Below are 18837 nucleotides of genomic sequence, written 5' to 3'. Positions count from 1 at the left end.
ACACACACACGACCTAACAGTCACACACACACGCACGACCTAACAGTCACACACACACACGACCTAACAGTCACACACACACACATGACCTAACAGTCACACACACACACGACCTAACAGTGACACACACACACACACGACCTAACAGTCACACACACACACACGACCTAACAGTCACACACACACGACCTAACAGTCACACACACACACACGACCTAACAGTCACACACACACACAGCACCTAACAGTCACATACACACACGACCTAACAGTCACACACACACACGACCTAACAGTCACACACACAGCCTAACGGTCACACACACACACGACCTAACAGTCACACACACCACCTAACAGTCACACACCCACACGACCTAACAGTCACACACACACAGCACCTAACAGTCACACACACACACGACCTAACAGTCACACACACACACGACCTAACAGTCACACACACACGCACGACCTAACAGTCACACACACACGACCTAACAGTCACACACACACACGTGACCTAACAGTCACACACACACACGACCTAACAGTGACACACACACAACCTAACAGTCACACACACACACGACCTAACAGTCACACACACACACGACCTAACAGTCACACACACACGACCTAACAGTCACACACACACACGACCTAACAGTCACACACACACAACCTAACAGTCACACACACACACACACACGACCTAACAGTCACACACACACACACACGACCTAACAGTGAAACACACACACAACCTAACAGTCACACACACACACGACCTAACAGTCACACACACACACGACCTAACAGTCACACACACACACACACACGACCTAACAGTCACACACACACACGACCTAACAGTCACACACACCCACACGACCTAACAGTCACACACACACACGACCTAACAGTCACACACACACACGACCTAACAGTCACACACACACACGACCTAACAGTCACACACACACACGACCTAACAGTCACACACACACATACACGACCTAACAGTCACACACACACACGACCTAACAGTCACACACACACGACCTAACAGTCACACACACACACACGACCTAACAGTCACACACACACACAACCTAACAGTCACACACACACACACGACCTAACAGTCACACACACACACGACCTAACAGTGAAACACACACACAACCTAACAGTCACACACACACACGACCTAACAGTCACACACACACACGACCTAACAGTCACACACACACACGACCTAACAGTCACACACACACACACGACCTAACAGTCACACACACACACGACCTAACAGTCACACACACCCACACGACCTAACAGTCACACACACACACACGACCTAACAGTCACACACACACACGACCTAACAGTCACACACACACACACACAACCTAACAGTCACACACACACGACCTAACAGTCACACACACACACACGACCTAACAGTCACACACACACACAACCTAACAGTCACACACACACACGACCTAACAGTCACACACACACACGATCTAACAGTCACACACACCCACACGACCTAACAGTCACACACACACACGACCTAACAGTCACACACACACACACGACCTAACAGTCACACACACACACGACCTAACAGTCACACACACCCACACGACCTAACAGTCACACACACACGACCTAACAGTCACACACACACACGACCTAACAGTCACACACACACACGACCTAACAGTCACACACACACACATACACGACCTAACAGTCACACACACACACACGACCTAACAGTCACACACACACGACCTAACAGTCACACACACACACACACGACCCAACAGTCACACAGACACACGACCTAACAGTCACACACGACCTAACAGTCACACACACACACACGACCTAACAGTCACACACACACACACAGCACCTAACAGTCACACACACACACGACCTAACAGTCACACACACGACCTAACAGTCACACACACACACGACCTAACAGTCACACACACATGACCTAACAGTCACACACACACACGACCTAACAGTGACACACACACACGACCTAACAGTCACACACACACAGACACACGACCTAACAGTCACACACACACACGACCTAACAGTCACACACACACAGACACACGACCTAACAGTCACACACACACACACACGACCTAACAGTGACACACACACACACGACCTAACAGTGACACACACACACGACCTAACAGTCACACACACACGACCTAACAGTCACACACACACACGACCTAACAGTCACACACGCACACACCGGACCTACACCCCATTGATTAGCGACCATCAGCGGTTCTGCCCCACGTGAGGACGTTTTACATGTGGAGAAAACTGGTCGCAGCGTTTTCCAAAGTGTCATTATCTCCTACCCAGCATCTTTTCCTCCCCGAAACGTCTCGCTGAGTCCCATGACCCTCTTTGAGGGGGACCGTGAGACCCCACTCGACATCTGTGGATGTACACGTATTTGCAACGGGAAATAGGAGAAATGCAGATATCTGCGGGCAGGTTTCAGGCCTGGTTGAACACGTGCACGGGTGAGCATTCGTTTGTGGCCGAGTTGGAACGTACACATGGTTAGGCCTTAGGCCTTTTTTGGATATTGGTAAATGTGTGGAATGGGCTGAAGGCATATTTGAGTGCACATTGATGGGCATGAGTCTGGCCTAGTTAAACGTGTCAGTGGGCTGAAGGTATAGTTGAGTGTACATTGATGGGCCTGAATCTGGCCTAGTTAAACTGTGAATGGGCTGAAGGTATAGTTGAGTGCACATTGATGGGCCTGAATCTGGCCTAGTTAAACTGTGAATGGGCTGAAGGTATAGTTGAGTGTACATTGATGGGCCTGAATCTGGCCTAGTTAAACGTGTCTATGGGCTGAAGGTATAGTTGAGTGTACATTGATGGGCATGAGTCAGGGCCCTAGTTAAACTGTGAATGGGCTGAAGGTATAGTTGAGTGTACATTGATGGGCCTAAGTAAGGGCCCTAGTTAAACATGCCAGTAGGCTGAAGGCATAGTTGAGTGCACATTTATAGGCCTGAATCTGGCCTAGTTAAACGTGTCTATGGGCTGAAGGTATAGTTCAGTGCACATTGATGGGCCTGAATCTGGCCTAGTTAAACGTGTCAATGGGCTGAAGGTATAGTTGAGTGTACATTGATGGGCCTGAATCTGGCCTTGTTAAACGTGTCTATGGGCTGAAGGTATAGTTGAGTGCACATTGATGGGCATGAGTCGGCCTAGTTAAACGTGTCAGTGGGCTGAAGGTATAGTTGAGTGCACATTGATGGGCCTGAATCTGGCCTTGTTAAACGTGTCTATGGGCTAAAGGTATAGTTGAGTGCACATTGATGGGCCTGAATCTGGCCTAGTTAAACGTGTCAATAGGCTGAAGGTGTAGTTGAGTGCACATTGATGGGCCTGAATCTGGCCTAGTTAAACGTGTCAATGGGCTGAAGGTATAGTTGAGTGTACATTGATGGGCCTGAATCTGGCCTTGTTAAACGTGTCTACGGGCTGAAGGTATAGTTGAGTGCACATTGATGGGCATGAGTCGGCCTAGTTAAACGTGTCAGTGGGCTGAAGGTATAGTTGAGTGCACATTGATGGGCCTGAATCTGGCCTTGTTAAACGTGTCTATGGGCTAAAGGTATAGTTGAGTGCACATTGATCGGCCTGAATCTGGCCTAGTTAAACGTGTCAATAGGCTGAAGGTGTAGTTGAGTGCACATTGATGGGCCTGAATCTGGCCTAGTTAAACGTGTCAGTGGGCTGAAGGTATAGTTGAGTGCACATTGATGGGCCTGAATCTGGCCTAGTTAAACGTGTCAATGGGCTGAAGGTATAGTTGAGTGTACATTGATGGGCCTGAATCTGGCCTTGTTAAACGTGTCTATGGGCTGAAGGTATAGTTGAGTGCACATTGATGGGCATGAGTCGGCCTAGTTAAACGTGTCAGTGGGCTGAAGGTATAGTTGAGTGCACATTGATAGGCCTGAATCTGGCCTTGTTAAACGTGTCTATGGGCTAAAGGTATAGTTGAGTGCACATTGATGGGCCTGAATCTGGCCTAGTTAAACGTGTCAATAGGCTGAAGGTATAGTTGAGTGCACATTGATGGGCCTGAATCTGGCCTAGTTAAATGTGTCAATGGGCTGAAGGTATAGTTGAGTGCACATTGATGGGCCTGAATCTGGCCTAGTTAAACGTGTCAGTGGGCTGAAGGTATAGTTGAGGGCACATTGATGGGCCTGAATCTGGCCTAGTTAAACGTGTCAGTGGGCTGAAGGTATAGTTGAGTGCACATTGATGGGCCTGAATCTGGCCTAGTTAAACGTGTCAGTGGGCTGAAGGTATAGTTGAGTGCACATTGATGGGCCTGAATCTGGCCTTGTTAAACGTGTCTATGGGCTAAAGGTATAGTTGAGTGCACATTGATGGGCCTGAATCTGGCCTAGTTAAACGTGTCAGTGGGCTGAAGGTATAGTTGAGTGCACATTGATGGGCCTGAATCTGGCCTTGTTAAACGTGTCTATGGGCTGAAGGTATAGTTGAGTGCACATTGATGGGCATGAGTCGGCCTAGTTAAACGTGTCAGTGGGCTGAAGGTATAGTTGAGTGCACATTGATGGGCCTGAATCTGGCCTTGTTAAACGTGTCTATGGGCTAAAGGTATAGTTGAGTGCACATTGATGGGCCTGAATCTGGCCTAGTTAAACGTGTCAATAGGCTGAAGGTATAGTTGAGTGCACATTGATGGGCCTGAATCTGGCCTAGTTAAACGTGTCAGTGGGCTGAAGGTATAGTTGAGTGCACATTGATGGGCCTGAATCTGGCCTAGTTAAACGTGTCAGTGGGCTGAAGGTATAGTTGAGTGCACATTGATGGGCCTGAATCTGGCCTAGTTAAACGTGTCAGTGGGCTGAAGGTATAGTTGAGTGCACATTGATGGGCCTGAATCTGGCCTTGTTAAACGTGTCTATGGGCTAAAGGTATAGTTGAGTGCACATTAATGGGCATGAGTCTGGCCTAGTTAAACGCGCACATGATTGGGCCTGAGCCTTGTTTGCCATATTTTTAATCAGGGTTTTTGGTGTCGGTTGTTATATGGCCGAATGTGTCTTCATGCTTTAATTATGGGCGATTGTAATGTGCATATTAGCGTCTCGTTAATGAGGTGCAATTCATTAATTATGAATATCAAACGTGTAGGTGATGCTGAACACAGCAAAGCCTTGCCCATCACTGGGGATACGTTCTTGAAATTAGCTGCAATCGGCAAATCCGCGATCCACAAACTCAAAGACATTTAATTGGAAGCAGGGTTTGGTTCAACGGTTCGTAATACGACACTCTCAATGTTGCTGTACGCTACTACACATCGAGCCAAACATTAAACAGGAGGCATTTTGAATTATAAACTATTAATATTTTCTAGCGTTAAATATAATTTTTAGGGTAAATGTATGGAATGATATATCTATTTTCACATAATGTACAATACTTATACACGTATCCGTGTACAGTACTGTTCACTATATGAAGAGGAATCTTGTGGTTGAATCTCACGGCCACCGCGTGACCTGGGAGCCGTGATGGGCCGTGTGGGAGACAAGCTGGAGACAAGATGGAGACAAGCTGGAGACAAGATGGAGACAAGCTGGAGACAAGTTGGAGACAAGCTGGAGACAAGCTGGAGACAAGTTGGAGACAGATGGAGACAAGATGGAGATAACATGGAGACAAGCTGGAGACAAGATGGAGATAACACGGAGACAAGATGGAGACAGATGGAGACAAGCTGGAGACAAGCTGGAGACAAGATGGAGACAGATGGAGACAAGCTGGAGACAAGATGGAGACAAGCTGGAGACAAGCTGGAGACAGATGGAGACAGATGGAGACAAGATGGAGACAAGCTGGAGACAAGATGGAGACAAGATGGAGACAAGTTGGAGACAAGCTGGAGACAAGCTGGAGACAAGATGGAGACAAGATGGAGACAAGCTGGAGACAAGTTGGAGACAAGCTGGAGACAAGATGGAGACAAGATGGAGACAAGCTGGAGACAAGTTGGAGACAAGATGGAGATAACACGGAGACAATATGGAGACAGATGGAGACAAGCTGGAGACAAGCTGGAGACAAGATGGAGACAGATGGAGACAAGCTGGAGACAAGATGCAGACAAGCTGGAGACAAGATGGAGACAGATGGAGACAGATGGAGACAAGATGGAGACAAGCTGGAGACAAGATGGAGACAAGATGGAGACAAGACGAGGACAAGCTGGAGACAGCTGGAGCCAAGATGGAGACAAGATGGAGACAAGACGAGGACAAGCTGGAGACAAGATGGAGACAAGCTGGAGACAAGATGGAGAGAAGCTGGAGACAAGTTGGAGACAAGATGGAGACAAGACGAGGACAAGCTGGAGACAAGATGGAGACAAGCTGGAGACAAGATGGAGACAAGACGAGGACAAGCTGGAGACAGCTGGAGACAAGATGGAGACAAGATGGAGACAAGACGAGGACAAGCTGGAGACAAGATGGAGACAGATGGAGACAAGATGGAGACAAGCTGGAGACAAGATGGAGACAAGATGGAGACAAGATCGAGACAAGACGAGGACAAGCTGGAGACAAGATGGAGACAAGCTGCAGACAAGATGGAGACAAGACGAGGACAAGCTGGAGACAAGATGGAGACAAGCTGGAGACAAGATGGAGACAAGACGAGGACAAGCTGGAGACAGCTGGAGACAAGATGGAGACAAGACGAGGACAAGCTGGAGACAAGATGGAGACAAGCTGGAGACAAGATGGAGACAAGACGGAGACAAGCTGGAGACAAGCTGGAGATAACATGGAGACAAGATGGAGACAAGACGAGGACAAGCTGGAGACAAGATGGAGACAAGCTGGAGACAAGACAGTGTGTTCTTCCGTGGCAGCTTCACCGCGAGTTGTCCAATTCCGCCGCGTGCAGGAATCTCGCGGTCAACCGCGAATGGCCGAGCCGCAGGGTCACGGATCGGCCAACTGAACCTCGATTTGGTGTGAAACCACGATAGCTCAATGCACCACTCCTCCTCTGAGTGATCCGCAATTACCAGGTCGTCGGCATACATAACGTGGTTGACCAATAGGGAGCCATCCCTTGACCGCACCCGGGCATCGATCAGCCTACCATTGTATCTGTACCAGATGGAAATTCCTTCTGGTACAGCTAGTGAAGGCTTCACGAACTACGTGGTTGAAATAGATGTTAAATCATTTTGGAGCCAGATAACATCCCTGTCGCACCTCAACGTGTACGGGAAATGGCTCTGACTCCTGGCCACGTAGTTTTACCCGGGCCCGCTCACCATCATGAAGATCCTTAATGATCATGACCAGAGGGTCAGGGACTCCTAAAATACGAAGAACAACTCAGCCCAGGCCTACTGATGGTATCATAGGCCTTGACCAGGTCAATAAAGCAGAGATTTAGGTCTTGTTGGAATTCTCTAAACCTCTGCTGTAGCAGACGGACAGAAAATATGGCATCTGTGCAGGACCGCCCTTTCCTGAAACCGCATTGGGGCTCCGCAAGCCTCTCCTCAGGTACACACAACCGAGTTCACACACACAGCCTAACGGTCACACACACACACGACCTAACAGTCGCACACACACACGACCTAACAGTCACATACACACGACCTAACAGTCACACACACACACGACCTAACAGTCACACACACACGACCTAAGAGTCACACACACACACGACCTAACAGTCACACACACACACACGACCTAACAGTCACACACACACACGACCTAACAGTCAAACACAGACACGACCTAACAGTCACACACACACACGACCTAACAGTCACACACACACACGACCTAACAGTCACACACACGACCTAATAGTCACACACACACACACGACCTAACAGTCACACACGACATAAGAGTCACACACACACACGACCTAACAGTCACACACACACACGACCTAACAGTCACACACACACACACGACCTAACAGTCACACACACACGACCTAAGAGTCACACACACACACGACCTAACAGTCACACACACACGACCTAACAGTCACACACACACATGACCTAACAGTCAAACACAGACACGACCTAACAGTCACACATACACACGACCTAACAGTCACACACACACGACCTAAAAGTCACACACACACGACCTAACAGTCACACACACACACGACCTAACGGTCACACACACACACGACCTAACAGTCACACACACACACGACCTAACAGTCACACACACACACGACCTAACAGTCACACACACACACACGACCTAACAGTCACACACACACACGACCTAACGGTCACACACACTCACGACCTAACAGTCACACACACACACGACCTAACAGTCACGCACACACACACACGACCTAACAGTCATACACACACACACGACCTAACAGTCACACACACACACACACGACCTAACAGTCACACACACACACACGACCTAACAGTGACACACACACGACCTGAAAGTCACACACACACACGACCTAACAGTCACACACACACGACCTAAGAGTCACACACACACACGACCTAACAGTCACACACACACACGACCTAACAGTCACACACACACACAACCTAACAGTCACACACACACACACGACCTAACAGTCACACACACACGACCTAAGAGTCACACACACACACGACCTAACAGTCACACACACACACACGACCTAACAGTCACACACACACACGACCTAACAGTCACACACACACACGACCTAACAGTCACACACACACACGACGTAACAGTCACACACACACACAACCTAACAGTCACACACACACACACGACCTAACAGTCACACACACAAACACGACCTAACGGTCACACACACACACACGACCTAACAGTCACACACACACACACACGACCTAACAGTCACACACACACACGACCTAACAGACACACACACACACGACCTAAAAGTCACACACACACGACCTAACAGTCACACACACACACGACCTAACGGTCACACACACACACGACCTAACAGTCACACACACACGACCTAACAGTCACGCACACACACACACGACCAAACAGTCACACACACACACGACCTAACAGTCACACACACACACGACCTAACAGTCACACACACACACGACCTAACAGTCATACACACACACACGACCTAACAGTCACACACACACACACGACCTAACAGTCACACACACACACACGACCTAACAGTGACACACACACGACCTGAAAGTCACACACACACACACGACCTAACGGTCACACACACACACGACCTAAAAGTAACACACACACACGCACGACCTAACAGTCACACACACACACACACGACCTAACAGTCACACACACACACGACCTAACAGTCACACACACACACGACCTAACGGTCACACACACACACGACCTAACGGTCACACACACACACGACCTAAAAGTAACACATACACACGACCTAACAGTCACGCACACACACACACACGACCTAACGGTCACACACACACACACACGACCTAAAAGTAACACACACACACACGCACGACCTAACAGTCACACACACACACGACCTAACAGTCACACACACACACGACCTAACAGTCTCATACACACACAACCTTACAGTCTCACACACACACGACCTAACAGTCACACACACACACACGACCTAACGGTCACACACACACACACGACCTAACAGTCACACACACACACGACCTAACAGTGACACACACACGACCTGAAAGTCACACACACACACACGACCTAACAGTCACACACACACACGACCTAACAGTCACACACACACACGACCTAACGGTCACACACACACACGACCTAAAAGTAACACATACACACGACCTAACAGTCACACACACACACGACCTAACAGTCACGCACACACACACGACCTAACGGTCACACACACACGACCTAAAAGTAACACACACACACGCACGACCTAACAGTCACACACACACACACGACCTAACAGTCTCATACACACACAACCTTACAGTCTCACACACACACGACCTAACAGTCACACACACACGACCTAACGGTCACACACACACGACCTAAGAGTCACACACACACACGACCTAACAGTGACACACACACGACCTGAAAGTCACACACACACGACCTAACGGTCACACACACACACGACCTAAAAGTAACACATACACACGACCGAACAGTCACACACACACACGACCTAACAGTCACGCACACACACACACACGACCTAACAGTCACACACACACACCGGACCTACACCCCATTGATTAGCGACCATCAGCGGTTCTGCCCCACGTGAGGACGTTTTGCATGTGGAGAAAACTGGTCGCAGCGTTTTCCAAAGTGTCATTATCTCCTACCCAGCATCTTTTCCTCCCGAAACGTCTCGCTGAGTCCCATGACCCTCTTTGAGAGGGGCCGTGAGACTCCACTCGACATCTGTGGATGTACATGTATTTGCAACGGGAAATAGGAGAAATGCAGATATCTGCGGGCAGGTTTCAGGCCTGGTTGAACACGTGCACGGGTGAGCATTCGTTTGTGGCCGAGTTGGAACGTACACATGGTTAGGCCTTAGGCCTTTTTTGGATATTGGTAAATGTGTGGAATGGGCTGAAGGCATATTTGAGTGCACATTGATGGGCATGAGTCTGGCCTAGTTAAACGTGTCAGTGGGCTGAAGGTATAGTTGAGTGTACATTGATGGGCCTGAATCTGGCCTAGTTAAACTGTGAAAGGGCTGAAGGTATAGTTGAGTGCACATTGATGGGCCTGAGTCAGGGCCCTAGTTAAACGTGTCTATGGGCTGAAGGTATAGTTGAGTGCACATTGATGGGCCTGAATCTGGCCTTGTTAAGCGTGTCAATGGGCTGAAGGTATAGTTGAGTGCACATTGATGGGCCTGAATCTGGCCTAGTTAAACTGTCAATGGGCTGAAGGTTTAGTTGTGTACATTGATGGGCCTGAATCTGGCCTAGTTAAACGTGTCAATGGGCTGAAGATATAGTTGAGTGTACATTGATGGGCATGAGTCAGGGCCCTAGTTAAACTGTGAATGGGCTGAAGGTATAGTTGAGTGTACATTGATGGGCCTAAGTAAGGGCCCTAGTTAAACATGCCAGTAGGCTGAAGGCATAGTTGAGTGCACATTTATAGGCCTGAATCTGGCCTAGTTAAACGTGTCTATGGGCTGAAGGTATAGTTGAGTGCACATTGATGGGCCTGAATCTGGCCTAGTTAAACGTGTCAATGGGCTGAGGGTATAGTTGAGTGTACATTGATGGGCATGAGTCAGGGCCCTAGTTAAACGTGTCAGTGGGCTGAAGGTATAGTTGAGTGTACATTGATGGGCCTGAATCTGGCCTAGTTAAACTGAATGGGCTGAAGGTAAAGTTGAGTGCACATTGATGGGCCTGAATCTGGCCTTGTTAAACGTGTGAATGGTCTGAAGGTATAGTTGAGTGCACATTGATGGGCCTGAATCTGGCCTTGTTAAACGTGTCAGTGGGCTGAAGGTATAGTTGAGTGCACATTGATGGGCCTGAATCTGGCCTAGTTAAACGTGTTAGTGGGCTGAAGGTATAGTTGAGTGCACATTGATGGGCCTGAATCTGGCCTAGTTAAACGTGTCAATGGGCTGAAGGTATAGTTGAGTGCACATTGATGGGCATGAGTCAGGGCCCTTGTTAAGCGTGTAAATGGGCTGAAGGTATAGTTGAGTGCACATTGATGGGCCTGAATCTGGCCGAGTTAAACGTGTCAATGGGCTGAAGGCATAGTTGAGTGTACATTGATGGGCCTGAATCTGGCCTAGTTAAACGTGTCAATGGGCTGAAGGTATAGTTGAGTGTACATTGATGGGCCTGAATCTGGCCTAGTTAAATGTGTCAATGGGCTGAAGGTATAGTTGAGTGCACATTGATGGGCCTGAATCTGGCCTAGTTAAACGTGTCAATGGGCTGAAGGTATAGTTGAGTGTACATTGATGGGCCTGAATCTGGCCTAGTTAAACGTGTCAGTGGGCTGAAGGTATAGTTGAGTGCACATTGATGGGCCTGAATCTGGCCTAGTTAAACTGTCAATGGGCTGAAGGCATAGTTGAGTGCACATTGATGGGCATGAGTCTGGCCTAGTTAAACGTGTCAATGGGCTGAAGGTATAGTTGAGTGCACATTGATGAGCCTGAGTCGGGGCCCTAGTTAAACGTGTCAATGGGCTGAAGGTATAGTTGAGTGCACATTGATGGGCATGAGTTTGGCCTAGTTAAACTGTCAATGGGCTGAAGGTATAGTTGAGTGCATATTGATGGGCCTGAATCTGGCCTAGTTAAACTGTGAATGGGCTGAAGGCATAGTTGAGTGCACATTGATGGGCCTGAATCTGGCCTAGTTAAACGTGTCAGTGGGCTGAAGGTATAGTTGAGTGCACATTGATGGGCCTGAATCTGGCCTTGTTAAACGTGTCTATGGGCTAAAGGTATAGTTGAGTGCACATTGATGGGCATGAGTCAGGGCCCTAGTTAAACACGCACATGATTGGGCCTGAGCCTTGTTTGCCATATTTTTAATCAGGGTTTTTGGTGTCGGTTGTTATATGGCCGAATGTGTCTTCATGCTTTGATTATGGGCGATTGTAATGTGCATATTAGCGTCTCGTTAATGAGGTGCAATTCATTAATTATGAATATCAAACGTGTAGGTGATGCTGAACACAGCAAAGCCTTGCCCATCACTGGGGATACGTTCTTGAAATTAGCTGCAATCGGCAAATCCGCGATCCACAAACTCAAAGACATTTAATTGGAAGCAGGGTTTGGTTCAACGGTTCGTAATACGACACTCTCAATGTTGCTGTACGCTACTACACATCGAGCCAAACATTAAACAGGAGGCATTTTGAATTATAAACAATTAATATTTTCTAGCGTTAAATATAATTTGTAGGGTAAATGTATGGAATGATATATCTATTTTCACGTAATGTACAATACTTATACACGTATCCGTGTACAGTACTGTTCACTATATGAAGAGGAATTTTGTGGTTGAATCTCACTGCCACCGCGTGACCTGGGAGCCGTGATGGGCCGTGTGGGAGACAGATTGAGACAGGACGGAGATAACATGGAGACAAGCTGGAGACAAGTTGGAGACAAGCTGGAGACAGATGGAGTTAAGCTGGAGACAAGTTGGAGACAAGCTGGAGATAACATGGAGACAAGCTGGAGACAAGCTGGAAATAACATGGAGACAAGATGGAGACAAGACGAGGACAAGCTGGAGACAAGATGGAGATAACATGGAGACAAGCTGGAGACAAGTTGGAGACAGATGGAGACAAGATGGAGACAAGCTGGAGACAAGCTGGAGACAACATGGAGACAGATGGAGACAAGCTGGAGACAGATGGAGACAAGCTGGAGACAAGATGGAGATAACATGGAGACAAGATGGAGACAAGTTGGAGACAAGACGGAGACAAGCTGGAGACAAGATGGAGACAAGCTGGCGACAAGCTGGAGACAGATGGAGACAGATGGAGACAAGACGGAGACAAGTTGGAGACAAGATGGAGACAAGACGGAGATACCATGGAGACAAGATGGAGACAAGACGAGGACAAGCTGGAGATAACATGGAGACAAGATGGAGACAAGCTGGAGACAAGACGGAGACAAGCTGGAGACAAGCTGGAGATAACATGGAGACAAGCTGGAGACAAGATGGAGACAACATGGAGACAAGACGAGGACAAGATGGAGACAGATGGAGACAAGATGGAGACAAGATGGAGACAAGCTGGAGACAAGATGGAGACAAGATGGAGACAAGATCGAGACAACACGAGGACAAGCTGGAGACAAGATGGAGACAAGCTGGAGACAAGATGGAGACAAGACAAGGACAAGCTGGAGACAAGATGGAGACAAGCTGGAGACAAGATGGAGACAAGACGAGGACAAGCTGGAGACAGCTGGAGACAAGATGGAGACAAGATGGAGACAAGACGAGGACAAGCTGGAGACAAGATGGAGACAAGCTGGAGACAAGATGGAGACAAGACGGAGACAAGCTGGAGATAACATGGAGACAAGATGGAGACAAGACGAGGACAAGCTGGAGACAGCTGGAGACAAGATGGAGACAAGATGGAGACAAGACGAGGACAAGCTGGAGACAAGATGGAGACAAGCTGGAGACAAGATGGAGACAAGACGGAGACAAGCTGGAGACAAGCTGGAGATAACATGGAGACAAGATGGAGACAAGACGAGGACAAGCTGGAGACAGATGGAGACAGACGGAGACAAGACAGTGTGTTATTCCGTGGCAGCTTCACCGCGAGTTGTCCAATTCCGCCGCGTGCAGGAATCTCGCGGTCAACCGCGAATGGCCGAGCCGCAGGGTCACGATCGGCCAACTGAACCTCGATTTGGTGCGAAACCACGATAGCTCAATCCACCAGTGGGATTTATAATTGACTAGCTAGCGGGACTTGGATTCACCACGGGCGGCCGCCTTTGTCTCCCCAGTGGCGATGTTCACACACCACACCAGTTACTCGTTTGAGGCTGAGTCGACCTAGGGGAGGGCCAGGACCGGTTAAAATTATCGTCACCGGTGGTGGCCGTGAGCGGGAATCGAACTCGTGGTCGCCGGGTTCGTAGCGCGGCGAAGCGCTAACCGCTACACTACCGCTCCCCACACACACACAGATTACACACACACAGACACACACACAGACACACACACACATACACACAGACACACACAGATTACACACACACACACAGACACGCACACAGATACACACACACAGATACACACACACAGATACACGCACACATAGATACACACACACAGACACATACACACACAGACACACACACAGATTACACACACAGATTACACACACACACAGACACACACACAGACACACACACAGACAGCGCGCTAACCGCTACACTACAATGCGTTACGCTTCCACGTGCGCGGGTCACGTGATAGATTTGACGTCACAGCTCACTTGCCGTGCAAAAAATATAAGCATTATTGAGCTCTCCCCCGCAAAAATGCAAAAGTGTATTTTTATAATTTTTGCATGGTGTTCAGTCTGGAAAGTACCCGCATGGGAAATTTCAAGTTTGTTGCATGTCGGGAAGTACGCTAAACATTTTGAACAGACAACACATAATCACAACTTTGCCTTTTATATATATGGAGATGATTCATGGTGGGCAGATGTATGGGAAATTGGGGACAATGTATGAATGGAGATTATGCCAATGATAGTTATTTCATTAAACGGTAGAATGTTGATTTGAAGCTTTCGTGACTGCAGGAATCCATTCTCTTTGGTTCTTTCGGTAAAGTCACGTAGGTAGAAATAAAATAACACACAAGCAATCTTCATCAGGTGGAACAACCACAGCAAGGACAATGCTGTGATTGTTCCACCTGATGAAGGTTGCCTGTGTTGCGACCGAAACGTCGTGATTTGTTTCATTTTATTTCTACCTACACGACTTTACCCAAAGAGCCAAAGAGTACGGTAGAATGTTGTATATCGAGAGCCGTGTTAGGCACTGCGAGGGGGCGATTGGCTCAGTCGTGACCCCGATAGATGTGATAATGTTGTGGGTCTTCGTCGGCGCACGACTTCCATGGACGTCACCGCAGTTGAACGCTGTCCGCTGGCGTGTGTGGGAGGGCAGAAACACGGCACGGGGTCGGGGAAAACAATGCCAGAGGCCCAACAAAACTTGGAACGTTTAAATATCACGTCAGCCAATCCTGCGGTAAGACCCGTGGCCAGAAGTGCGAGACACGGCGAGGTCCGGTTAACACATGCAAGCAAGGTTTGGGAGAGTGGCTCTGTAAGAGCACAGGGCACAGCACAGTATCGAGGCAGTGGTTCTTAACCTTTTGCTGCAACCATCTGAATTGTTGAAACGTGTATAATGTTAAGAAACACTTAGGTTTGATGAAACAAAGTGGTTGTAACGTACGTGGCCCTGCTTAATTTGTGGTTTTCGATGATTTACCTTTGGGGCCGTCCATAAATGACGTCACGCGATTTTGGACGATTTTTGACCCCCCCCCCCTCCGTCACACGGCGTCACAAAAAGTTAGACCCCCCCCTCAAATTACGTCACAAAACTTCGCCCCCCCCCAAAAAATATATAAAACATGCTTCCAATCGCTTTAAACTATTGAACTATTGTCATTGTAGTGCGTATTTAATGTGGCGCTGCACTCTGATGTTGTTGGAGAAAACATTAAAAAAAGTCTATTTAATTAAGTAGAACGTGTTGTGTATATTGATTTAAAGTTACGCATTTTGACGTGACGTCACATTTCTCAACCCCCCACCGCTCGTCACACATCGTCGCAAATGTCTGACCCCCACCCCTAGGTGTGTGACGTCATTTATGGACGGCCCCTTTACAAAAAAAAGGGCATCTCGTACCCCCCGTAGAAGCTTGCACCCCAGGTGAAGAACCACCGGTGATGGGAACCATTTAACAGAGGTACTTTGGTCCCTCGGTTTGCGATGCCATCGACTTAACGGTTTTTCGATTAACGGACCGCCTCCCATAGGGTCCCATTGTTTCTGTTATTGATACATTTTCGAGGAACGATATGTGTTTACGATATCACCCTGAAGCCGATTTCGACCAATCGGAGCGCTCCTAGTGGATCCAGCAGGCCTCAGCCAATCGACGACGCCCTTTTATGAGCATTTTGAGAGCAGCTGGCTTTTGAATATTTGATGTTCGTTGTTTACGGAAAACCACTCTCTTGAATACTTTGTCTTTCTTTTTTCTTTACTTAAAAGTTAAATAAGATCAATAACAATGGAACCCTAAAATGAATGCGGACAAACACAAGAAATTAAGGAAAACGTTTTCTCCCACCCCAACTTATCCATCAACTCCTTAGGCCATCCATCTTCTTAGCCTAAGGTAATTGCATTTCATGCTCTATTTATTCACCTTTTTTACACTCTGTTACTTATTCGTCCATGTTTATATTACTTGCTTAACATGCTCTAATGGCGTTTATTTATTAAAATTGCATGTTTGAATAGAATAAACTATGTTTCTAGGGTGAAAAAAGTCAACTTCTGATCGTCTTGGAACAAATGAAGCCTTTAACATGTATTTCATATATTCGATTAACGAGATTTGTTTTATTTATTAACGATGGTTTTCGTGATACCAATTAATATCGTTCACCGGGAGACCGCTGGTGATAGAGACACGATGAACAAGCAGTCTTGCAAACGGTGCAGTATCATACCAATGTCAGAGCGAAGTCTAAAACTACAGGAAGTGACGTCACAGAGGCCATGGTTACTCAGGGATTGTGCACCGCAACGAGAAACGCAAACCCCACGCTTCATTCGGACAACCTGAAGTTCCTCTCTCCCGCCCTGAAAATCCGAAGGCTCAGGATCTTGCGGAAGGCGCCGCGGAACTGGCGGTTGAAGGAGGCGTAGAGGAGCGGGTTGACGGCCGAGCTGATGTAGCCCATCCACGTGGCCACCTCGTACTCGACGTCGAAGTTGCTGACGAAGGGGAACACGAGCACGATGATGTAGAAGGGCAGCCACGAGAGGAAGAAGGCCGCGATGATGCTGCCCAGAGTCACCGTGGCGTTGTGCTCACGTCGCATGCTGCTCACCCTCTGCTGGCCCTGACTTTGGACCTTCGTGGTCGCTGCCTTGATCTGGCGCGCCTGCCTGCGTGCCACGTGGTAGATGCGCGCGTACACGGCCATGATGACGAGCATGGTGATGAAGTAGGGGCAGGCGCCGTAGAAGAAGTGCAGCGAGACGTCGACGCTGAAGAGGCAGTCGTCGGGGCAGCCCTCCCTCTCGATGGCGCCGGGCGCGAGCTGGGGGCTGAAGCTCAGCAGGCTCGGCGAGGTGAAGAGCGCCGCGCCCAGCCACGAGATGAGCAACATCGCAACGATGGCGCGTTTGGTGACGCGCTGCGCGTAGCGCAACGGGTCGCAGATGGCCACGTAGCGGTCGTAGGCGATGCAGCTCAGGTGGAAGATGGACGAGGTGCAGAGGGTGTAGTCGACGAAGTATAAGACGTTGCAGAAGCTGTAGTCGTAGTACCAGCAGTTGTAGACGGTGCCCATCATGCGCAGGGGCATCACCATGGACCCCAAGCTGAAGTCGGAGACGGCGAGGGACATCGCGAGGATGTTGGTGTGAGTCTGCAGCTGCCGGAAGATGATGACTGAGCTGATGATGAGCAGGTTGCTGAGGATCGTAACCACGATGAAGAAGCTGATGATGATGAGGATGATCGGTTGGCTTTTCTCCGGCAGGCTCGGGCCACTGCAGTTGTAGCCGTGATAGTCGATGCATTGCAACGTCTTGGTTGTGTTCGCCATGACTATGAGGGGTCCGGTTGCAAGTAGCTTTGGTACCCTTTGACCTCACCACTGGAGAAATGTAAGTCTTAATAAGTGGTTAATATAATGAATTAAGCGGCAGTACCTGTTTTTTTTTTCCCAGCTGCCTTTGCGAGTAAAACTTTAACCAAAGCAATGCCCGTAGATATTCTTAGCTCTTTCGGTAAAGTCACGTTGAAGGGAAACAATGAAATAAAGCAACGTACCCAGGACGTATCTGCTTCTATGTCGGTGGCACTCCTTCTCTCTGCTCGGATTATGACCAG

The 18837-nt window shown here is 48.5% G+C and overlaps 1 protein-coding gene across 1 annotated transcript; it reads right to left on the bottom strand.

Annotated features, from left to right (window-relative positions):
- Nucleotides 1-17542: 17542 nt before the first annotated feature.
- On the bottom strand, nt 17543-18550 carry LOC116944503 (trace amine-associated receptor 365-like). Its single transcript, XM_076068636.1, has one exon. The coding sequence runs from the start codon at nt 18548-18550 to the stop codon at nt 17543-17545; it is 1008 nt and encodes a 335-aa protein (XP_075924751.1).
- Nucleotides 18551-18837: the final 287 nt, after the last annotated feature.

The sequence above is a fragment of the Petromyzon marinus genome, chromosome 21 (genome assembly GCF_048934315.1).
Source record: "Petromyzon marinus isolate PM22_M1 ecotype Great Lakes invasive population chromosome 21, UKy_Petmar_22M1.pri1.0, whole genome shotgun sequence".
NCBI classification, from domain to species: domain Eukaryota; kingdom Metazoa; phylum Chordata; class Hyperoartia; order Petromyzontiformes; family Petromyzontidae; genus Petromyzon; species Petromyzon marinus.
The sequence above is the reverse complement of the archived record's forward strand: the minus strand, read 5'-3'. Positions and strand labels throughout refer to the sequence as shown.